We start from the raw sequence: 26616 nt of genomic DNA on the forward strand, positions 1-26616 counted from the left end.
GCATTAAACAGACCTGTTACCAGCTTGATCACTCATTTCTGAATCCTCTCTGGCACCTCGTGATTCCCAAAAAACCCAATGCATGCACAGTGGTCAAGATGTTGCTAAATCATAGCCTTATAAAGAGAGATAAATACTTCTCCATCTTTACATATTTTTCAACATCCAAATAATCCTTTGAGCAATTTTACAAACTTTTGCAACATGCCCTCAGAACTTCAACTCTCTATCCACAATAATCCCCAAGTCCTTAGCTTCATCAATTTCTTGCAATGTATCACACCATCAGTGTGATATATAGTAACCGTTGCAGCCTGAAGTGCATAACCTTACATTTTGCAACATTAAGTTGACAATTATTACCTTTACCCACAATACCAATTTATTTAAATTATCCTGCAGATATCTACATCGCCCTTTATCAACTACTGCCGTCCCCCAGTTTTGCACAAATGAATACCCCCCCTTTGAATCTTTCTTCATATTGTTGATATACAAATTAAAGAGCAGTGGGCTTAGTACAGAAACCTGAGGTACTCCAAATGCCTTTGCCGCTGGACTTTTTGCAAAGTCCAGTAGTATCATGTTGTAACTATTTCCTTTATTGAATTCAGTTGTCAGTTTATTATAAAATGTGAATAAATTACTAAGACAGGACCTATCCTTTACAAAGCCATGATGCACATCATAGAGTATCATACTGTTGGATTTTCCCTTTAATTAACTTTTCCAATACTTTAACAACAACACCTAAGATATTAATCGGTATGAAGCTTGTTATTTCTGTCTTGAAGCCACCTTTATGTAATGGAACTATCTAACCCTCTTTCTGCTCCTTGGTAACCTTGCCAGAGCTGAGATTCGGATTGAACCACTTCATCAGAGACAATGACAATTCTCTTACACATTCACACAATATAAGGGTTGACATGCCATCCAGTCCCATTGCTGTATTCACATTGAAATTTTTCAACATGCTAAACACCTCCATTTCATCTACCTCAAATCTGACATGAGTCTCTGTCACATGAACAGCCGCAAAATTTTTACCTGGATGATATATTTTTGGAAAATGGTCACATCACTCAGTAACTGAACTATTTCTATTGCCTCTGTCACCTTACACTAGTGGCCAAAATTGTGGAAACCGTTTGGAAAAAGTGTATTTTTGAAGTTTGATGGCTCATAACACCACTTTTTTTTGGTGTAATACCATAAAATTATATAACAATGGAAAGATAATTTAAAACAAAAATGTAATGCAACAAAGTTTGTTCAATTATCTGTATTCTATGAAAAGTTATGGCCAAATAACCAGAAAAAAAGAAAGAAGCACAGCTTGCTTAGGTTGATATGAAGTAGCTTTCCTTCATTTGAATGTAGCCAATGGGCATGAGTGTTTAGAGAGCCAATCAGGTGTCATCTTGTTTTGGCAATGAGCCAATAAGGTCACAGTAGGATTCAGCTATTGATGTCATGTATTGGAGCTGAGAGGAGGACATTTGTCAGTGTGTTATGCGATTGCTATCAAGTTGGTCAGGTTTTTTTTGTATTCTTTTATTTAGTGAGCTTGTAAAACATCATAAAATTAAAGAAATGGCGCAAAGAGTTCACTGGTCACCCAGAAAGCGATGTAAAATAGTACTATTAAGTGAACAAGGCTACAATTATGAAGAAATTAGAAGAAAAATTGGTGGAAACTTAACCAAAGGTGGCATTTCTAAATTTTTGAAGAGGTATAAGGAGACTCAGTCACAACAAAACCAGACTGGTAAAGGCAGGAAACGGTGCACAACAGCAAGTGATGATAGAAGAATTGAGAGACTGTGCCTACATGACAGAAGAAAATCATCTGGGTGTATACAAGATGAAATGTCACAATACAATGTGAAGTTGAGTGCAAGGACTGTTCAGCGCAGACTGCAGGAATTTGGTCTCAATGCTAGAATTCCACGAAAAAAAGCCATTTTTATCTCTCAAACAAAGGTTGAAAAGATTAAACTGGGCTAATTAAAACCCATGTTAACTGGACAGTGGAACAATGGGATAGTGTTATCTGGAGTGATGAGACCACAATCTCCCTGTTTGGTAGTGATGGCATAAAATACATAAGGAGAAGAATTGGAGAAGATTTGCATCCTGATTGCTGTGAAACACCCATTTAGTGTTATGATCTGGGGTTGTATGACATCAACAGGTGTGGGCAGAATGTGCCTGTTTAATGGGAATATAAATGCCCAAAAATACATAAATGAAATACTTGAGCCCAAAACTGAAGCCTTCTGCACGTGATATTTTCCAAGATAATGAAGAATTTATATTTCAACAGGATTCAGCTCCATGTCATGTTGCTGCTGTGTGCAAAAAGTCGTTTCAAGATAATCATATTCCACTGCTGGAATGGCCTGGGAATAACCAAGACCTTAACCCAATCAAAAATCTATGGAGCCGACTAAAGAAACTTGTTAGCCAGAAGCAACCCACCAATAAAACCCAATTAACAGAAGTAATAATTCAATCTTGATTTCACATTATAACAGCTGCAGAACTAAAAAACTTAGTTCACTCCATGGAAAGGCATTGATAAGGCCGTAATTAACGCTAAAGGTTACCCAACTAAGTATTAACTCACATCGTGAGAATTTTTTGTATATCTCATTTTTTCTATGTGTTTCACTTTTCTTCTTCATAACTGCTGTTCTAATAAAAAATCCTTCATAAACGTTATTGCATTACATTCTTGATTAAATTATCTTTCCATTGATATATAATTTTATGGTATTACACCAAAAAAAAGTGGTGTTATGAGCCATCAAACCTCAAAAATACACTTTTTCCAAAGGGTTTCCACAATTTTGGCAACTAGTGTATATCATCAGCATTAATTAAAATCTTTCTTCCATAGTTATTTTTCCTATTACTTGCTACATAAAGAAAAAAACTCTTTTAGTCTATTATAATTATATATACTATATTTTACTTTGACAAATATATATATATATATATATATATATATATATATCTCAAGTGTGTGCGCACGCACAGACACACACACACACTTGAGATATAACTAAATCTGTTGAGATTTGGGGAATGTTTTATCTGACAACAGATAGCTGATTAGGGCTTTAGTTCTTTATGTTGTCTGTTACAATTTTAAAACTGTTCCCAGTATTAACTTAATTTTGGGGTTTATGTACTGTGACAATGGGGAGAAAGAGGTTTACAAGTATTAATTGATATTTGATCTTGAAATAATTGTCTCACAGAGTTTTGGTAAATTGATACAACTATACTTCTTGAGGTTTGGGGAATATTTTATCAGAATGTAAACAATTTTTAGTTGTCTGGACAAAATATTTGTACTTTGAAGATGCTCGATATAAAATCAACAAAATATTATTAACTAACTAAATAAATATATTATTTATTTTCTTATTATTGTGTCATGTTTTGAATTAAAACCATTATTAAAAAATTCAATGTGAACTGCCAACAAATAAGCCTTTCTAATCATCTGTAACTTCATTACTATAACATACCACTGAAAAGCCATAATCAAAGGCTGCTATGCTAAAAGAAATTCATTATAACAAACTATCCACTAAAATAAACAATTCTGTGGTCATTAGGCATCTGCTATAATGAAAGTTGACTGTTATAATATTGACAATATTTCATAAAATACTTACATGTTGATCTTGATCGATCTGGGTGAGATAAAGGTATCCATGGTCTTTGAGGAGGATGAGAGGCAGTAACTGAAATAAAATAAAGCAACTGAAATAAAATAAAGTAACTAAAAAAAATAAAATATAGTGAGAAAATCTCATGATAGCTATATTCTTCATTTTCTATATCACTATCTTCATTCTATAGATTTCTTATGTATGCATTTCATAAACTGGTTTTGAAATTAGCTTTCATTTGAGAGAAAACACCGCTAAATCATAGAAATAAAGGATATTGAAAATCATTTTTATTTCGTAGCAAAATAAGTGAATCTGAAACTTAAAACAGTTTCAAAACTGACAAGGGAGCTGGTTTTTTTTTTTTTTTTTTTTTTTTTTTTTTTTTTTTTTTAAATATATATCTGACCCACACATCCCACACATTAAAGGTCAACAAGGCCACAGCATATCAGTGCCATGTGTGAGAACACAACCTTTAGAATCGGAATCACCTAGGTATTGCATTACTTAAAAGACAAACTTTGCCTAGCTCTCGTATTCACTTTTTATCGGTTCTTTTGATTAAGGTTTCACAAGTCTGACAGCACAGCTAAAACTGTTGGTTGTCATCAAAGACCAGGAACAAACCTTATGAGAACAAGAACTCTCTTTTTTGAACTATAACAATCCTATCAGAAAGGCAACTCCATTGCTGAAGCTTGTAATAAACTTAGTTTAATCCTTTAACCAAGTGTGAGCAAACAAAGTTTGCGCCTGAAAGTATCTTCAGGACTGGGGTAAGGTGGTACAACACAAGGACGACTCCTTGCAAAGGTGGAGCAAGCTACCAACACTCCTATCTCAGTATCTCCCATAATGCAAAACACATCTCCTTGTGGATATGTCTAATGTTATGCATTAAGGGAAGGGCAACTACCCAGACTAGTTTCGACCTTTATTGAGGTCTCTTCAGTGGGAGCCAGGCCCAAGTGGAGATACCAGCCAGAAGCATTAGCAAGGTCATCTCTACCTATAGGAGTTGCCAAAGAGATGACCTTGCTAATGCTTCTGGCTGGTATCTCCACTTGGGCCAGGCTCCCACTGAAGAGACCTCAATAAAGATCAAAACTAGTCTGAGTAGTGGCCCTTCCCTTAATGCATAACATCAGACATATCCGCAAGGAGATGTGTTTTGCATTATGGGAGATACTGAGATAGGAGTGTTGGTAACTTGCTCCACCTTTGCAAGGAGTCGCCCTGGTGTTGTACCACCTTATCCCAGTCCTGAAGATACTTTCAGGCACAAACTTTGTTTGCTCACACTTGGATAAAGGATTAAACTAAATTTATTATATTCTAACCAAGTGAAAAATAAACTTTCAACAGCTGAAGCTTGTATTCTCATAAGCCCCTTGGTCATTTGGATATTTTGATACTTAAGCTTCAAATTCAATTATTTGGCAAGGAAATAAAAATAGATTTTTAATATCCTTTATTTCTTTAATTTATTTTTACTATTTCTATATTAAATTGAAGGCTTTATGCTCATCCTCCAACTACCAACGTTTTTAAAATGACTCTGTTCTATTACTGCATCTGTAATCCTACTGTTGCCAAAACGGCTAGGTGGATGAGCGATAACAAAAAGAAATTAAACATATTTACGGTACTTCAACTGTATACCTTATTAATGAAATCCTCTAGGAGCTACATAGAAATTTTGAATATATATATTTTTATGGCTTTTCATAATATGTAAATGGTGTGTTGATCACAACCATGTTGTCACCTGAGTTTTGCTTTGAACATTATTAATGGACATGCATGGTGGTTGTGAGTTACAAGAACACTAGCTAGTGATGGAGACAAATAAAAAAGGAGAAAGGAAACAAAGCAGCTTGAATTCTATCATATTTCAGTGAAATCAACTATACCCAAAGAAACTGGAAGCAAGATATACAGTCTTAACAGAGCAAGAAGAAATCTCCAAAATTTCTCCACCAAGCATATACTTTGCATCCCATTGTTGCAAACCAAATTTCAGAATCTTATGCTTTGCAACAGTGAACTGATAGTTCCATACTGTCACCCACTCATACAATCTATTCAAGTTCCCCTGTAAGTCCACAACATTGATTCCTCATCACTCTCCCAAGTTTTGCATCATCTGCAAACAGGTGTAAGTCACCAATTAAATCTATTCCAATATCATTAATATACAAATTAAATAACAATAGTCATAAAACTGACCCCTGCAGCACACCACTAGTGACTTTCCTCTTTCGCAATAGTGCCCCAACCATATACAACTTGCTAATACCTATCTGATAGCTATTCACCTATCCAACTCACTAGTCTATCATCCAATCCAATCTGCTTCAGTTTAGTGACTAACTTGTAGTGTGCAAATCTATCAAAAGTCTTTGCAAAATCAAAGTATACCAGTGTATATGCAGCTTCTTGTCACTTTGTTATAGTACATAAGCAAGTTGGTAAAACACTACCTCCCTTTAATAAATCCATGCTGACAAACACAAAGAATGCCACTGTTATTAACCTACTTGTGTATCCTATCTCGCACCACCTTACAATACCTTAACTACAACCCCAGATATACAGATCGGATTATAATTCCTTAGCCTTATCACCGTCTTTTGAAGTGGAACAATTTTACCTTCCACTCCTTTGGGAACTTGTGCTGTTGCAAGACTCTTATTAATCAGGTAAGCCAAGACATTATGCTCAAGATATTACTTTCCACCTTTAGAACTGCTAACTCTATACAAATCCCAAATCTGCTCAATCATGGAATATTGCTCATATATTTGGAATGGTGCACTAAGATCCTCTGTAAGACTGTTCAATGCTCTTCAGACGAGGACAATCCAGTTAATTAATGATCCCTCTCTCTCATAGAACCACCTTAGTCCCTCTTCCATAGATGTTCCAAGTATCTGCCTTATGCTTGTAGATAAGGACTTTTATCCTGGTTACTTTTTTTCTTTAATAAAGAAAATTGTAATCCTATTGTTTCCAAAACTGCCATGTGGATGAGCGATAACAAAAAGAAATTACATATATTTAAGGTACTTCAACTGCATACCTTATTTATAAAATCCTCTAGGAGCTACATAGAAATTTTGAATATGTATATTTTTATGGCTTTTCATAATATGTAACTGGTGTGTTGATGTATTATGCCTGTTAATTGGTACTGGTATATTATGACTGTTAACTGCATATGTTCTTTTTGCCAGTGTGTCTGTTTTATAGGATAAAAAACCTGAATTTCTAGGAGGAAGACCAGTTAACTCCTTCAAGTGAAAAGTTCTTATAAAGGTTCTTCTCATCCTAGGTAGGATTTGGGTCACGTCTTTCGAACCTTGGTCATGTCAAACTTTTCGCAAGAAAGAGCTCACATCCTTCTCCCTAACTTTCAGCAATACTCTGATATATTTCCCTTCTTGGAGTGATCTACACTTCCAAATTTTCCTGGCACAAACACATTTAAACTACTTCTGCAGCCAGACATTACTCTTCTGCTCAAGACATTACTTCACACTTTTACAGCTGCTAACTATACAAATCTCAAATCTGCACAATCATGGAATATTATTATTATTATTATTATTATTATTCAAGCCTCCATGGAGTCAAAAGACTCATCGTGGGAGGTCCTTCCTAAGAGCATAAAGTCTGTCAAGACTCATCGAGGGGAGGTTTCCCATCCCTAAGAAACACAAAGTCTATCATACCACTCCTTAAACTCACTGACCGTTCTCGCCCTCACCACTCTATCAGGTAATGCATTCCACGGCTCAACCACCCTCCATGCAAAGAAACCACTCCTCACCCTCTTGCTCACAGTTTCCTTTCGTAACTTCCAGGGATGGCCTCTTGTCATCACTCCTTCCTGCTGTTCAACCAAGTGAAAGAACTCCCCAGTGTCGACCCTGTAACCACCTCTCAACAGTTTAAAAGTCTCAATCATATCACCTCTCCTTCTTCTATCTGCCAAACTCTGCAGTCCACATTCACTCAGCCGATTCTCATAACTATCCTTGTACAAATATTGCTCACATACTTGAAGTGGTGCACCAAAATCCTTGTAAGATTGTTCGATGATATCCAGAAGAAAATAATCCAGTTAATTAATGATCTCTCTCTCTCTCTCTCTCTCACACACACACACACACACACACACACACACACACACACACACACACACACACACACACACACACACACAGAGCTCCACTTCAGTACTTCTGCTATAGATGACCAGTATCTGCCTTATACCTGGAGATACTTTCACAGACAGTGCTCTGTTAAATTGTCATTTCTCCACTTTCCTCCAAAATCATAAGAGCAACACCTATTCATTCCAGATTGAAATTTGCAGAACCAACTTCTCTGCCTCCTCTTTCATTCCATCTACATCTGTTCTATGGAAGAGCATACCTCTCCCCACTCTGCCTTTCCTAAATACAACCTTTAGTTGTCCCAAAATTGAGGATCTTTCTTCTTGCCCACATATGGCACTGATATGCTTTAGATCTTGTGACCTTTTGTGTGTGGGTTAAAAGAAAAAGAGAGGGTAATATCATCAATACTAACTGAGCCTGCACAGCGATATCACTACTTCCTACTCTTCTTCTGATTATTTCTGACATTAGTAATTTTCATTTACAGATGACAAACATCCTACCTCATAAGTAACTCAAAAGTTTCATACTGCATTAAAACTGGGAATGACTCAAGGCCTCTACCCTGGATAAAATTACTGTTAAGTGTTCTTGTTAAATGCACCAAACACAAGTTGTTGTTTTTTTAAATCATCATTTTCTGGTGTATATATTACTGTTCAAGTACATAATTCAGTTATTCTGCACATTAACGTTTAGTTAATCTGCAGAATTTTAGTTAAAATATGAAATAAGAATTTTATCTCATACTTTAACTAGGTATTCTATGGAATAACCAAACAGTTCTGGTTAATTCATATTTATAAATTTAGGGACACAAAACACACGTGTTGAAAAGATTATTTTACTGATTAATAATAAAATAATAACTTTACGTTTCGACCCCTGTATTGAGATCTTGTGACCTTTTGTGTGTGGGTTAAAAGAAAAAGAGAGGGTAATATCATCAATACTAACTGAGCCTGCACAGCGATATCACTACTTCCTACTCTTCTTCTGATTATTTCTGACATTAGTAATTTTCATTTACAGATGACAAACATCCTACCTCATAAGTAACTCAAAAGTTTCATACTGCATTAAAACTGGGAATGACTCAAGGCCTCTACCCTGGATAAAATTACTGTTAAGTGTTCTTGTTAAATGCACCAAACACAAGTTGTTGTTTTTTTAAATCATAATTTTCTGGTGTATATATTACTGTTAAAGTACATAATTCAGTTATTCTGCACATTAACGTTTAGTTAATCTGCAGAATTTTAGTTAAAATATGAAATAAGAATTTTATCTCATACTTTAACTAGGTATTCTATGGAATAACCAAACAGTTCTGGTTAATTCATATTTATAAATTTAGGGACACAAAACACACGTGTTGAAAAGATTATTTTACTGATTAATAATAAAATAATAACTTTACGTTTCGACCCCTGTATTGAGGTCATCTTCAGAAGGATACATGTGTATAAGAACAAGCTACATGCTGTTGCACTCTATACAAGTAAATTACATCTACTTTGTTAACTTATCTTTTTTCTTAGCCTGCCCTCTAGTGAAAAAAAAATAAAAATTAATAAATAAATAAAATAAAATAAACAAAAATAAAATAAAAACTACAATAAACTCTTCTGAAGTCCACACATACTAGGATTCTTCTGGAATTATACAGTTTATATTGTTATATTGCGATTATCTTCTGGATTTGTACAGTGCAAGTTGCTACTGAATGTTCAGGAGTAAAAAAAAAAATTTCACCAAGAATTCTTGTATTGAGATTTTTCTTCGTGGTTGCTATGAAGGTTGTAGATGGTCCTCCACATTCTTGGAATTGTTAGACCATCATTTTTTATTCAGATTCGGATCATGTTTGAGCATTTCACATGCTTCCTTGAATTTCCGCTCAAACCAGGTTTTGGTGCAGTGTAGGGACTTGGCACCTTTCCAGTCAATTCTGTGGTATGTTTGGAGTGCGTGGTCAGAAAGGCTGGTTTTTCCAAAATGGAGGTATTTTATGTGATGTTTGTGTTCATCCTTTCTGATTGGAATGGATGTAATAGAGTGTTACATGTGCAATCTATTTTGTAAACCCCTGGGTGGGCTAAGTGTGGCAGCGGATCCTTGGAAGAACTGAGTAGGTGTCTTAATTTTGTCGGGGGTTTAAAGGTGGTTTTGATGTTGTATTTGTGTAGTGTTCTGTCTATTTTTTCTGAAATGCCTCTAACATATGGTATAGCAATAGCATTCTTGAAATCTTTTTTGTTATTAGTGGTATCTTTGTGGAGGATCTTGTGAATGGTTTTTATACTGTATCCATTTTTTATAAAGGTATGTTTGATGGTCTCATATTCATGGTTAAGAGCTTGTTCATTTGAACAAATGGTTTGAGCTCTGTGTTTAAGGGTGCTTATGAACCCTAGTTTTTGTGTCGGGTGGTGATAAGAAGTTTTGTGTATGTACTGGCCTGTGTGTTAGGTTTGCGGTAAACTGAGAAGGAGAGACAGCCTGAAGGAAGACGTGTGACAAGTGTGTCTAGGAATGGAAGAGAGTTGTTTTTTTCCATTTCAATGGTGAATTGGATGCGTTTGTGTTGTTTGTTCAGGTGGCTAAGGAATGTATCTAGTACTTGGCGGGCGTGAGGCCAAATGGCGAAAATATCGTCGACGTATCTGAGCCAAATTTTGGGCTTTAGGCATGCCGATTCTAGAGCTCGTTGCTCAAAATCTTCCATATAAAAGTTCGCTATTGGGAGGGAGAGTGGTGAGCCCATGGTGGTACCTTCTTTTTGAAGGTAAAAATTGTTTTGCCTTCTACAACCTTCATAGCAACCACGAAGAAAAATCTCGATACAAGAAGACTAGGTGAAGTTTTTTTTTTCTTTTTTTGTTTTCCTCCTGAACATTCAATAGCAACCTGTACTGTTCAAATCCAGAAGATAATTGTAATATAACAATACGTACGTGAGAACTTTAGCAGAGTTTATTGTAGTTTTCATTTTATTTTTGTTTATTTTATTTTATTTATTTATTTAATTTTTTTTTTTTTCACTAGAGGGCAGGCTAAGAAAAAAGATTAGTTAACAAAATAGATGTAATTTACTTGTATAGAGTGCAACAGCATGTAGCTTGTTCTTATACACATGTATCCTTCTGAAGATGACCTCAATACAGGGGTCGAAATGTAAAGTTATTATTTTATTATTAATCAGTAAAATAATCTTTTCAATACGTGTGTTTTGTGTCCCTAAATTCATAAATATGAATGCTGATCACCGTGTAACCTTAAAAGAAAGAGTCATCATAATCTATGGAGATGTGACCCACAAGCAGTGCAGCCTCTACGGTAAACTAAAGATACGTAGTTCCATGTTAATTAATCGACTGCCCTTTTTGAAACGATGTAGAGAAGCAACTTAATACCTAACTGCATTAAACTAAAGAAGAAATTTACATCAGCTAAAGCGCTCCATATCTATGACAGGCTAGAAAAAGCTTTGTTAAGAGAACAAATTCACGAGACATGAAAGAACTTAGCATCGACCCAAGCCAAAGTGTTACAACTGAAATTTCAGCTATCCAGTTACGTTAATCAGGAAATCTGGAATATTCTAGACAGGATCACAGACGACTTGGCCAAGCACCTATTACTCAAAAACAAAAAACAATTAATAACAAAGTTTCAAGCATTAAAACTACAGGAAAGCACAAGACAATTACGATGCCATAACGGAAGGAGCAGCCAATCACCCAACAACGCAGTTAGGAGCAACCAACCACCATCTAACCACTGTCTAGTTATCAACCAATCGGATTACAACCTCACGCAAGGTGAACTCTTGCTACTGGAGAAAGGTTTAAATTACGCCATTGCTCCGAGGTCAGTAAATAAACTACATATAATATATCATATCGAGAGAGGTTTAAGATCCCTTCCAGCCAATTTAACTGACAAAATACGGATGGAAACTGCCTGTTTACTAAATTCAACCAAAAAATTAAGCAGCAACCTAAACAAAGCAGATAAACTGCCCCTCAAATCCCTAAAAAATAACTGTGACATTATTATCACAAAAGCCGATAAAGGGAATGCCACTGTTGTTTTAAATCGGACAACCTACATTGAAAAAATGAACCATTTGGTATCGGACCACAACATCTACCAAATGGTAAATTACAACCCCATGCAACGTAACAAAAAGAAAACTACTGAACTACTTAAATCAGTTAGCATGTGGGTGGAAGAAACAATTAAAAAATTAATACCGCAGTAAGCCCGCGTGCCCAGAATTTATGGCCTGCCAAAAGTACACAAAATAGACACACCATTATGTCCAATTGTGGAAGGAATTGACAGTCCGAATTACTACTTAGCCAAAAAATTAGCGGCCACACTCAAGGAATTGGTTGGTCATTCCCCTTCCTACATAAAAAATACACAACAATTCATAAACAAAATTAAAAATATTACATTCAACGACCAAGATCTATTAGTCAGCTTTGACATAACTTCCCTTTACACCAATGTCCCAATCAATGATACTATCCTACTCTTACAGAACATATTTCCACACGACATCACGGCCCTCTTTGCCCACGTACCTCGCTCCGGCAGATATTTTGTGTGGCAAAACAATTTTTACCTTCAAAAATAGGGTACCGCCATGGGCTCTCCACTCTCTCCCCCCCAATAGCGAAGTTTTATATGGAAGATTTTGAACAACGAGCTCTAGAATCGGCATGCCTAAAGCCCAAAATTTGGCTCAGATACGTCGACGATATTTTAGCCATTTGGCCCCATCGCCACCAAGCACTAGATACATTCCTTAGCCACCTGAACAAACAACACAAATGCATCCAATTCACCACTGAAATGGAAAAAAACAACTCTCTTCCATTCCTAGACACACTTGTCACACGTCTTCCTTCAGGCTGTCTCTCCTTCTCAGTTTATCGCAAACCTACACACACAGGCCAGTACCTACACAAAACTTCTTATCACCACCCGACACAAAAACTAGGGTTCATACGCACCCTTAAACAAAGAGCTCAAACCATTTGTTCAAATGAACAAGCTCTTAAACATGAATATGAGACCATCAAACATACCTTTATAAAAAATGGATACAGTATAAAAACTATTCACAAGATCCTCCATAAAGATACCACTAATAACAAAAAAGATTTCAAGAATGCTATTGCTCACCATATGTTGGAGGCAGTTCAGAAAAAACACAGAACACTACACAAGTACAACATCAAAACCACCTTTAAACCCCCGACAAAATTAAGACACCTACTCAGTTCTTCCAAGGATCCCCTGCCACACTTAGCCCAACCAGGGGTTTACAAAATAGATTGCACATGTAACAATCTATTACATCCATTCCAATCAGAAAGGATTAACACAAACGTCATATAAAATACCTCCATTTTGGAAAAACCAGCCTTTCTGACCACGCACTCCAAACATACCACAGAATTGAAAGGTACCAAGTCCTTACAATGCACCAAAACCTGGTTTGAGCGGAAATTCAAGGAAGCATGTGAAATGCTCAAACACGATCAGAATCTGAATAAAAATAATGGTCTAACAATTCCAAAAATGTGGAGGACCCATCTACAACATTCATAGCAACCACGAAGAAAAATCTCAATACAAGAAGACTTGGTGAAGGTTTTTTTTTTCCCTCCTGAACATTCAATAGCAACCTGAACTGAACAAATCCAGAAGATAATCGTAATATAACAATATAAACTGTATAATTCCAGAAGAATCCTAGTACATGAGGACTTTAGCAGAATTTATTGTAGTTTTATTTTATTTATTTATTTAATTTTTTTTTCACTAGAGGGCAGGCTAAGAAAATAGATTAGTTAACAAAGTAGATGTAATTTACTTGTATAGAGTGCAACAGCATGTAGCTTGTTCTTATACACATGTATCCTTCTGAAGATGACCTCAATACAGGGGTCGAAACATAAAGTTATTATTTTATTATTAATCAGTAAAATAATCTTTTCAACACGTGTGTTTTATGTCCCTAAATTCATAAATATGAATGCTGATCACCGTGTAACCTTAAAAGAAAGAGTTATGGTTAATGTATATAAAAAATAATTATTGGTTGACAAAATGTTGCAATGGTCTATTATATATATATTTTTTTTAAATAATAATAATAAGATTTTCACTTTCATAAATTTATTTATTTACTCTCAGGGGGGGAGGATCCTATAACCCCTAGAGAGCACGTCCCCTGGGTGGTGGATAGGGGAGCCTACCATGTGTGCGTGTGTATATACTGTATATATATGGTGGGGTGGTCTGAATATACTGAATAAGAACTCGTGGGCCATAAGGGGCAATCATCTTGATTGTAAGGGAAGCGGCACTCCCACTGACCCCTAGCTGGACCTATTCTCTCCTTCTTCTACTTTGAGGAAGATCCACTTACTTTAATCTTTCCGATAAGGCCTTAGCCAACTCTTCTTATTTCATGACCCTTATGCTATTAGAGTACTTGAGGGCCATGGGGTCTTTTGATTTCTGGCCTTACAACTATGCCCTCTCCATAAACCTTACTATAATTCTTCTATAATCTACTCTTTCCCCCTTCAATATATCCTATTCCTCATATGGGTTTAAATTCGGAAGAAGGCTAGTTCAGAAGCCTTAAGGTAGCAGCCTTACCACTGAATTATTCCATCGTCAGGCTAGTCCCCTGACATGAAGAACATAATTCTACTTGGAAGCTGACATAAAAAGATAATCGGATTGAATCTATGGGAAACGACCCTGGAATGGAAAAGGTAAAACAAAAATGGAAACAACAAAATATAATACACATAGCAAACTGGAATGTAAGAGGAATAGCACATGAAGAATTAGAATTAAACCAATTATTAAATGAAAGAAATTTTAAAATAGCAGTAATCACTGAAACATAAAAGAAATTAAAAGGAACTATGAGAACCAAAAATTTTAATGTGATATACAGTGGAGTCGACAGAGACCAAAGAGCACAAGCATGAGTCATGATTTCGATTCACAGTTAAAACATTTTAAACACAGTTAAACACAGTTAAAACAGTTAAAACATTATAAATTATGGAATGAAAGAATAATAGAAGCTAGAATAAAAATAGATAGAGGCTATTTAACAATAATTGGATTATATGCCCCAGAAGAAGGAAGAGAACAGGATAATATTGATTTTTATAATCAGCTACAAAACATATATAATAAAATAAATAAAAATGATTACGTAATTTTAGCTGGAGACTTAAATGCAAGAATTGGAAACACGAAAATTAATAATAATATAGGAACATGGAGAACATACTCTAAACAGGAATGGTAAAAAATTGATTGACTTTGTAGTTTATAATAACCTAAAAATAATGAATTCCTTCGATAAACATAAAGACATACATAAATATACTTGGGAAGCAAGAGGATGGAAATCAATATTAGATTACTTTATATTAAATGAAAAGACATCAAAATTTTCACTAGATGTTAGAGTTCATAGAGGATATGAAATAAGCAGTGACCACTTTCTTGTTAAAATAAAATTAAGATTACCACCTAAATGGCTACAAGTAACAAGAACAGAAAGAAAATTTGAAACATTTGTTTATAAAACTAGACTACTGAATGACACAAATGTACAATGGCTATATGAACAAAGAATTAACCAATATCTAGATAAAATAAACAAAATGAAGAAATAGAAACAGAATGGCTTAATATAAAATCGATACTAAATGCAGCAGCAAATGAAAGCTTAGGAAAGACCAAAAAATTAATAAAAGGAAAAAAAATGAAGATCTGGGATGATATAATCAAAAAGAAAAAAGAAGCCTATAACAAATGGTTAAGCAGTAAATTATTAGAAGATGAAATAGAACATAAAAGAATAAGAGCCATAGCTAAAAGAGAAGTCAGAAAAAGACATAGAGATTCATGGAACAAATTTGTTTCTAATTTAGAACATGATTTATATAAAATAAGACCCAATGTATATAAGATTTTGAAACACTTAAATGCAGATACCAAAGAAAACATAAAATTAAACACCAAATTGAAATTAGAAGAATTTTTAAATTACTACACAGAATTGTGGACAGACAAATATTTAAAAAAAAAAAAACTGGCAAACAATTAAAGAAAATGAAAAGGAAATAACTAAAGAAGAATTAGAAATCAACCTGAAAGAAACAAGAAATGGAAAATCACCTGGAGAAGATAAGCTAAGTTCAGAACTACATAAATACGTAGGAACAAGATTCAAAGAAAGACTCTTATTATTTTTAAATAAAATTAATTCAACTGGTATCCTCCCCAATAGAATGGAAAAAAGCAATTGTGATTCCTATTTTTAAAAAAGGTAATAGAGATGACCCTAAAAACTATAGAGGTATCAGTATACTAAATTCCTGTTACAAAATATATAGCAAATCTTAAATAGCAAACTAATGAAATATTTCGAAAACTTTATTTTAAAAGTACAGAATGGATTTAGAAAAGGACTATCATGTACAGACCCAGCTTTTTTGCCTAAAATTAATAATAAAGTAAAGAAGAGAATACAATTTAGAAACACACATTGCATTTATTGACTGACTTTGAAAAAGCATTTGACAAAGTTAAAAGAAACATATTATTTAACATATTAAAAAAGAAAGACAAATACCAAATAATATCCTAAAAGCTATCACAAGTATATATGAAAATAATCAAATACAAATAAGATTAAATCCCGAGCTATCATATACGAGAGAGATAAACCAAGGGGTCCAACAGGGATGTCCCCTCTAAGCAACTCTTTTCAATATCTACTTAAATGAAATAATAATAAAATGGAATAAAAATTTACATCAAGGAATTAAACTTTCTCCTACAGTAAACTTAAACACTCTCCTCTTTGCCAACGACCTAATAATAATTACAAATTCTGAAGATAACTTGCAGAAAGCTATTTTAAATCTAAATAAGATAGCCAAAGATTATGGTATGATAATATCAACAGAAAAATCAAAAACTATGGCCTTTAAAGGACAAAATCCAGCAAGAACTAAAATAGTAATAGATAACAAGATCTTAGAACAGGTGAATTCATCTAACTACCTAGGATGCATGATCACATATGAAAATGAAAACGATATAAACGTAAAAATTGCAAAATATTTAAAAATAACAGGTGTAACTAACTCTATATTTAAACCAAACCTAGCTCAAAAACAAACCAGACTAAAAGTATACAACACATTAGCTTTACTAGTCTTAATGTATGGAAGCGAAATCTGGACAATAAAACAAAAAGACAAACAAAGATTAATAACAGCAGAAATGAATTATGTATATTATTTCTGGGAAAACTCCCATGTTACTCCTCTTAATAAACTATTATAATTACAGCTATTTTGCCTGCTTCAGTTTAGGAGTGCCCCTGTTTAAATGTCATTGGCTATTTACTCATGGATTCTTAGGGCATTGTGAGTGTAAATGTACCAAAAAGTATATGTAGCATAAGGAATAGAAATTTACACATACCTTTTTCTGGGTGTTGCAGCTTTTCCTGTCTTCTGCGATGTCGAAAAACTACTGAGTGTGTGTGGGGGGGGTTAGGCAATTTGGTAGAATTAAGTTAGAAAAACCCGGGGTTTTTTTTTCCGTAATATATATAAACATATATATTATATTATATAGGGTGGGGAAAAGGTGAAAGGGTTGATTTTTTAAAATAGGGATTCCCCTTCCCCCTCCAGAAAAAGTAGTTTCAAAAGACATCTACATGATCAACTGCTAGAAGTCAGGGATTTTGTGAAATGTGTAAGTAAGAAATGATGTCTGACTACAAAATGTTTGCAATTCAGATAACACTGTAGTTCATCATTTGCAAAAAAATAAACAAATTCCTTTTTTCACAGTGTTTCACAGATGAAAAAATAATAATAATGATAATTCATCACAAACACCCAATGAGATTAAAAAATCTATAAATCTAATTGACAACCACTAGAAAAAGACTTTTTCTGCTAGTTCATCACAAACACCCAATAGGATTAAAAAGTCCATTAAATCTAATTGACAACCACCAGAAAAAAGACATTTTATGCTGGAACAGGATTAAAAAAATCTGTTAAATCTACTTGACAACCACCGGAAAAGACTTTTTTCTGCCAACAGGAAAAAAAAAACACTTTTTTATGGTGGCACTTCTTCAGATATGAAAAATAAACGAACACCCAATGGGATTAAAAAATCTATTAAATCTACTTGACAATGACTATTAAGTTCAGCAAATAGCATTTGCTTCATATTTTACTTTTTTACTGACTTTTCTTTTTCTGCTCAGTTGCTTCAAAATAAGCAACACCTATTTAATTCCTTAATCCTTCTATCTCTGCCTCCATAATCACCTGATTATGATGTACTATAATATGTCAGTATCTGAATATTCCACTGGAACAGAAAAAGAGTTTTTCTACCATATCAGAGAAAAAGTTTTTCTGTTCCATTGGAACAGAGTTTTTCTGTCTCTTGAACCATGAGAATGTCATAACATTGTAGTAACTATAATCACGAAGAACTTCCTTTTCAGTACTTTCTAATTTTTTGTACTTCATTTATTTAATCTGAATATGTATTGCATATTTATACATCTAGACATTATCTATAATCAACAAGGCTCCACTACCATATCAGCGATGACATGTACAAAACTATGAAATTATAAGAGAATTAATTATACACAAGGTCACAATTAGGTAGACAAAAAACTTACTTTTCCTGAAGAAGGAAATGTCACAATAAAAAGTGTCTCTTCGAATGGAGTCTACAGCAATCAACTGATAGCGATCAGGGTTTTGTGAAATGTGTATATAAGCAAAGTGTCAGACTACAAAATGTTCGTACATGAAAGGAAATGCTTGTAGTTTGAAAATAATTATAGTTCATTATATGTAAATGTTGCTTTACACCCTATTTATATTAACATATTATTTTTACTATTACATTCTGATTTTTATTCATTGCACTTACTAATAAATTTATAGAAGTAAAAATCATATTTGTAAGTTTAAAAATATAATGGACCACTGCAGTATTCTGTCAATCAATAATTTTTTATACACTTTAACTAGAAATTGTCAGTTATTCTATAGGATAACAGAATTATATATTTGACAGTAACATGAGCATTCATAACATTTAGAAGGTATTATGACAGTATAACAAAATATTTCATGATTTTGTTTCTGATCAACTAACACCCTTCCCACACACTCAAACTGGTCTATTATTTGTAAAGTCTATGAACTAATCAGCTCTGACACTTCAATCTTCTAAATTATTGTTAAATCTATCAATCTACCTATTCTTGGGTCAACCTGGGGGGGGGGGGGGGGGGTTCCTAGCCATTTTTTCCAGTAAACACTTCTTTTGCTAATCTTCCCACTACCATTCTGTTCAAGTGGCCATGCCATCTAAGATTAGTTCTGATTATACATTTTTGAAATATGAACAATTTCCAACACATCTTTTCCCTCTTCTAATTCTCCTTACTGGAAATTCTCATACAACACCCCAACTCTTCAAACCACTTGTTAAAATTGGTTTAAACCAATTTTAACAAGTAACAAGTTTGAAATACAGTAATACAGTTTGAAATACAGTAATACAGTTTGAAAGCTTGTAATACAGTTTGAACAACAGTAAACAAGTTCCTGTGTACTGCTAGCTTGAACATTTAGCTGATTTCTCTCTTATGGAATAAGAGAGATTAAGTGAACAGCAATAATAAGTTATTACATCTAGTTTGATAATCAATTTCAAAGGATAATACAAAATTAATAAGTAAAGAAGCATCAAGCATCCAAAATATTAATCCAACATAGTGACAAAACAGTCACATCAAAATTATTTTCAAATAATTATAATAATTATTTGAAAGAGATGGAAGGAATGGCTATGGGAAGTCCACTTTCTCCTGCATTAGACAATTTCTATTTGGATCACCTTGAAGACTCTATATTCTCCTTAACACAACTACAATCTTCCTTTTTGGGCTATGTGGATGATGTGTTTGCCATCTGGCTTGAATCAGAAGCATCTCTGCATACCTTGCTAACCCAGATTAACAACCTGCACTCGTGTATCAACTGTATCAACTTCACAATGGAAAATTAGCATTCTTGGACATCCTCCTTTCCCATACTCATTCTAAGTAATTACATCTGTTCATCATAAAACTATATACGCAGGCTGTTACATACAACAAGATTCAGCCAGTCGTCCATTAAAAAAATGGGCATCATCAAATCCCTACTTAATAGAATATATTGTCTGCTCCAATCCCAAGGATCTCCAAACTAGAACTTAACAAGCATCATACTACAGAATGCTTCACCTCAAGGAAGATTAAATGCATCTGTGACACTTATATGCTGGTCCCTAGGAATCCTGAACCTGTATGACAAGTCCCAATTCCATGCATTATGGATATCTCTGAAGCAACTACAAAGATCCTGAAGAAGTAGTACCTAGTCCCTACTTTCTTCCCTGTTAACAAAAATCTCCTCATTACCCTCCATATATAGGTTTTTTTTCTCTCTCTCTCCCCCCTACTCGTTGGTGTTTACCAGGCTCAATGTGATTGCCTCTGTTTGTATTTGAGACAAGCAGGACATTTGGTCAAAAAAACATCTGCAGGAATTCCAGTCTTATATCATCCACAATAATCTAAAAAATTTGGACTCATACATATCTGTTAAATTGGTGTCAGTTTAAATAGAGTGCTAAAGTTAGTTGAATGATGGTTTATTGGCACAAAGAAAACAAATGTCATACTGTGCAATATCAAAGGTTACAGCAGTACACAAGGTATTGATAAATACTCATAAAGACATAAACTAGTGAATAATATGTATGTACAAAAAATCGATTCATACAATGTAGTATTTACACATAAACAGAATTTATAATCAAATGTGTTTGTGTAAATTACCATATTTTTCCGTGTATAAGACGATACCTTTTTCTAAAATTTTAGACCAAAAATTATGACATGGGGGGGGGGGGGTTGAGAAACCCGTTTTTTATTTCCAGACGTCTGAATATATGATCTGAATATAAAAAACGTGAACGGGCTTCCACCAATCACTAGCCTTTGTTAACTCTGTCGATTGATGTCATTAACAGCTGATTCTGAATAAACCAATCAAATCTCTGAAAGCATTCATACGTCTGCAACTCATTGGCAGGGTAAGTTAACGCATTAACAATATTTTGAGCACTAGCCCATAAAAATCTCTGAAATAAAAAACGATGAAGAAAATGATATGCCTGGAACTGAGAGTGATGCATAATTTCTTAGTATGTATCTTAAAAATATTACCTAATTACTAAATATACTTTGAATATTTAAAAAATATATCAAATGTGTTCTATGTTTAAAATATTGATTTCTTAATTTTGGGTTTGAAAAAGTAGGGTTTGTCTTATACATGGAAAAAGACAATAATTCTTTGTAAAAATTTTAAAAAAAAGTTTATTTGTCTGAGTCTGATAACAACTGCCCAAGTACATATGGCTCTGCCAGATAAGTAAAAATTTTATTTTTCTCTAGCATTTCACAAAAATATGATAAATAGTGAGACGGGATTACATTTTTTAGGTGAGTCATCGGCCCTCAGTATATAAGAATGTGTAAGATATGACTGTGACCTATGCAGAGCTTAGAAGAACAACAACTTTCTCTCTTCTGTTTCTACATTGACTAGACTGCCCCTGCTTCATTTCAGGCTTCACCTCATGCAATTTATTTGTTGGTGCTCCCACCATGATGGCTGCCATTGGGCAATTAGATTGCCCAATGGCGGCCATCAAGTCGCCGATGGCAGTCATCAAGTCGCCGATGGCAGCCAGCAATTAGATTGTACAATGGCTGTAGTCTGTATATGGTACTGTCAAACTGTACAATGAAAAAAAAGTATGAGCTGATCTAGCAGCTGCAGCCTCATTTCCCTAAATTCCAATGTGGCTGGGAATGCAATACAACCAAACATCAAAATTAAGGATCTTTATTTTGAACATTTGTAAAAGCTCACAAAGCAGTGGATGTGCATTACACACAAGGGAAGAGATAGCCTGTAAAGAACTTAAAGAGTATGTATAAATTACATTCTTTTGGTAGCAGTTTTCTTTTATATGTGAAAGTGCAAGATGAATGATATGCAACTCAGCTGTATAATTACTGCAATCAAGTGGGATCTGGTTGGAGATAGTAATGTCAGGAAATCTTGAGTATAGATACCATTAGTATAGATAGGCAAAATATCAGATGGGCTGCTCTGTGTGCATTAAACAATTGCGGGTAGACAGATGATGGAGTATGAATCTTCAGTAGTCGACAAAATGAGAGGTTGCAGAAGGGAGTGGAAACGTGCCACGGAGGAATGCTGTTATGTTTGGTGCAGGTAATGTTGCCAACATTCATGCCAACAGCTTCCATAATCTCTTTAATATGCATACCAAAAGGACATGGCAGTCGTGTAATCGCTTAGTAATGGATTCGGGGTTTTCAGCAGAAAAAAGTGTAATGTACATGTGTGTGATATTGAGCCTTCCAATGTAGAATAAACATACTAGTCCACATAGGATACTCTAGAAGAGACTTTAGTTTTAGGGCTTAGCTAAGAGACAACTGTTTCTGTCTAAGTGATAGAGCTGGTTCATTTTCTTCAACATAAAGACTTTAATGGGTGATGTGCCCACATCATGGGCTATTTTGCCTTGAAGAACCATACACTGAAGACTCTGATGAAGCTGAAGGTGTAAAGATCGATTCATACCCCATTCAATAGAATTAACAAATGTGTGTAAGCAATGTAAGTTTTCTGTCAAAAATGAGCCCCAAGAGCTTGGTTTCTGTTGCTACTGGAATAATAGTTTGTCCCATTCTTAACTTAAGACCTAAGTGAAGAGTGCATTTTCGGTAGAAATGTACATAGACACTTTTTTCCTGCTGAAAACCCAAACTCATCACTAAGAGCCCAAAGAGCGAGAGAGAGAGAGAGAGAGAGACATGATCAATTGCTCACTGAAGTCTTTCAATTACCCTCAGGTTACAAGAGTGAAGTCACCAACATATAGTGGGAGGAAGCTGTTCAGTGATTAAGTTAACTCCGACAACAAAGAATGTTACACTTAATTTCAATATTAAAAATTCAGGACGATATAAAGCTGTTGCTGAGATTCTGGCACAAATTTCTCCTCAAAATGTTATTTGATCACAGGTGGCTGACAACAAATTTATTAAAGAAGCTTTATTTTCAGAGAGTTGGAAATACAACATCTGGGTCTGGTATCCTTCATTTGAACACTACAACATTCCCTTTTAAAGAATCTCTTTTAAATAGGTGCCCATGCAATAATAATATCTGGAAAAGGCATATGGTAAGGTACCCAGGGTAAAGCTTTTCAAAATGCTACAGTTATATGGGATAAATGGAACATTATACAGGGCAATAAACAGTCTATATTTAAGTTGTAAGTCAGCAGTTAAAAATAAAGGCAATACAAAAATGGTTTGATGTAAAATCAGATGAAGACAAAGAATGCACATCATGGAAAAAACCGACATTAAACCTGATATTAGAATTATCACACTTAATTCTTTACTTTAAGCAGGTGGTGTTGTACTCCTAAACTCACATAGTGCAAGTCTCCAGGATTCTCTAACTAAATTGCATAACAGATGTAACAAGTTTGGCATGAAAATCAGCAATAAATAAATCAAAACTACAAAAATAGACAGAAACATGGACATCAACTGCATCTATAATAGAGAATCAATTGAACAGATGGCATCAATTGCAGAATCATATTAAAAATGAAGAAATTACGAAGGAACTTGACATTGTTTCCATTGAAGAATATGTGAGCAGAGTAATCTAAGGTGGTATATGGCACTTAAATAGAATGTGAGAGGAAAGGTTAGCAAACCTGGTGTTTGATGCCAAGATGGCAGGAAAAATACCTAGAAGAAGACTAAGGTCTAGGTGGATTGATTCAGTCAGAAGTGCCTTAACAGAACAAAATGTTAGATACGACGATAATGGAATGTGGACAAGTAATAGACTAATTTGGAGGAAAATTGTTGACAGCAGATTATTAATTGATATACATTTAATCATGTAGTGCTGTCCCAGTAGCCTGAACAACCCCTTGAGGGTACATATCAGGAAATTGATGATATCTTCTGTTGTCCTAAATTTTAGATCTTTATCCACCATCAAATCCAGATCCCTCCTCTTGTATTCTCAAATTCCTACTAGATATCCTCAACAACTGTATACTCTGCATCCCATATTTTCTTCCTGAATTTTAATAAAACAACTTTCATAGCTTACACATGTAACAAAAAGTATATAGAATTTTATTTAAAAAAAAAATAAAAATAAAAATAAAAATAAAAAATATATATATATATTTCATCCAACATTACATGGACATCATCAGGGAGACATACCATTAACTACATTTAAAAGATGAATTGCAAAAATGACTCATAAATCACGTATATATTACCTCATATATCAGTCACAGCTGAAGTATATGATATCACATTATTAGAGTTCAAAATCATTGTAGAAGTTGTGCAGACAAAAATTATTTCAAATAATTATTAAAAAAAAAAAAATTTATGAACAATTAATAGTGATCACTTCCCAAAACTTGGATATTGACTTGTAGTCTGATTAGTTCAGGTTCAGATAATTTTGTAGTGTTTCACATGAAAGCCAATAGCCAGACAACATTTTGAAAATATGTAGATTACAAAACAAAATCAGATTTCTCTTTCCTGAAACAACCACATCCAACAAATTATCATCCAATCCTGCTGAACCAACACATTTTCTTCTTGTTTCTTTCAATATGACTATGTTCTTTAAAACAGCTTGCCCCAGAGACCACAACATTCACCTGTTTAAGTAACACATCAACTTCCTTCCTACCTTATGGAATGGATATGCTATAGGTATTGCAATTTTTTGTGTAATGATGGAGGGGGGGGGGATATACCCACAACAGGCCAAGGTCAATCTTATCCAGTTGTTTATTTATTTTTTTTTTGCAATTAATTATGCTTTTCTTCATATACAAAGCAGCCATTTTCTATCTCGTTCTTTATAAAGATAGTTCAGGTCTTCCTCTATACCTTCATGGGGTTAATATACATATATATGATGTCCTCCATCCATTCATCTCCTATCCAGGAAATTGACTATCATTATGTGACTCTTGGCTGACTACAGGTAAAACAACATGTGCTGAGGACCTTATCTCTTCTACACATTGTCGTAAGTATTCATGGCTGTAATCCGTGTGTGTTTGCAGGGCCAGTTTGTCTGTTCTGAGGGGCAAAAAACCAGAGCTATAACAATTTGCTCTAAGTGAACAAGCTCTTAAACAAGAATTAAAAATTATCAGCAATACATTTATAAATAATGGCTATAGCAAAAATACTATTAATAAAGTTCTTCATAAAACTTCATAAAAAAATAATATAGATTACAGTAAAACCATAGCTATTCCATACATTAAAGGGTTATCAGAAACAAATAATAGAATCCTACACCATTATAATCTTAATGTCACTTTTAAACCACCTTTAAAATTAAAAAACATATTGTACTTGGCTAAGGATCCTTCCCCCCCCCATTAGTACACCTGGAGCTTATTGCATCTATTGCACCTGTAACTTACCTTACATTGGGGAAACTGGACGTACAATCCCTAACTGTAAAAATGAGCACAAGCAACACATTAAATTCAACAATTTTGGTGAAGCAGGCCTCTCAGATCATGCTCTTAACACTATACACCGAAATGATTGGAAAAGTACTTGTTCCTTACATTATACAAAAACTTGGTATGAACGAAAATTTAAAGAAGCCTGTGAAATTTTGATTAACTACCCTATTCTTAACAATAATGGTGGCATAAGAATCCCTAGAATTTGGAAGGCACACTTAGTTTCCCAGAAAACCCTGACTTTAGGACTCGAAGCAATTTTTTAGCTTTTATTGGCCACTATTCATACCAGTTTGTTGTCATTTATATGGATACTTATATAAGTATTTTTTTTTTATTATTTCTATTTTATTTTATTTTTATTTATTTTTTCTTGTGTGTGAACATGTTACTCCCCAGCTTAATTTAATTTTGTAACCTAATAGATAATAATAATAACAAAACTAGCTTTGATGTAGTAAAGTTTTTTTTTTTTTTTACCAGAGGTCAGGTCATTAGTTTTAATGATTGATCAGTAACTTTAGCATACCATGTAGATTGTAGTGCAGCTTGTTTCTTCATATATATATGTGTATGACACAGTAGTTGTTTCCATAATTTTCAGGATGTAGACCAGATAAATGTTCCTCACATCATGGATAGGAATCAAACCCAGGTCTTTCCAACTGAAGAACTTCATCTATACCAACTGAGCTACAGAGGCTCTACATGTTATATAGCAGTGGCATTTGTATTTTATTTTCATTCTGGACAAATAAAATTTCAAGTAAACAACATTTACCAGAAATGTAAAGACATAAATTGTGTGAGTGTGTATTTGTATATATATATAACAGCTGCATTTGTATTTCTATTTTCATTCTGAAAAAATAAAATTTTAAGTAATTCAATTTCAAGTAAAAATGATCAGAAGTGTACAGAAA

The 26616-nt window shown here is 34.1% G+C and overlaps 1 protein-coding gene across 3 annotated transcripts in view; it reads right to left on the reverse strand.

Annotated features, from left to right (window-relative positions):
* twin (CCR4-NOT transcription complex subunit 6-like twin) overlaps positions 1-26616 on the reverse strand; it is a 501959-nt gene that overhangs the window by 334889 nt on the left and 140454 nt on the right. For all 3 annotated transcript variants that reach the window (XM_090397005.1, XM_090397006.1, XM_090397007.1), the window contains exon 5: positions 3693-3761. In XM_090397005.1, coding sequence (XP_090253131.1) covers positions 3693-3761 — 69 coding nt within the window. The remainder of the gene's footprint in view (positions 1-3692; positions 3762-26616) is intronic.

This window comes from Typopeltis vanoorti, chromosome 8 (genome assembly GCF_054136105.1).
Source record: "Typopeltis vanoorti isolate ZY-2024b chromosome 8, IOZ_Tvanoo_1.0, whole genome shotgun sequence".
Lineage (NCBI taxonomy): Eukaryota > Metazoa > Arthropoda > Arachnida > Uropygi > Thelyphonidae > Typopeltis > Typopeltis vanoorti.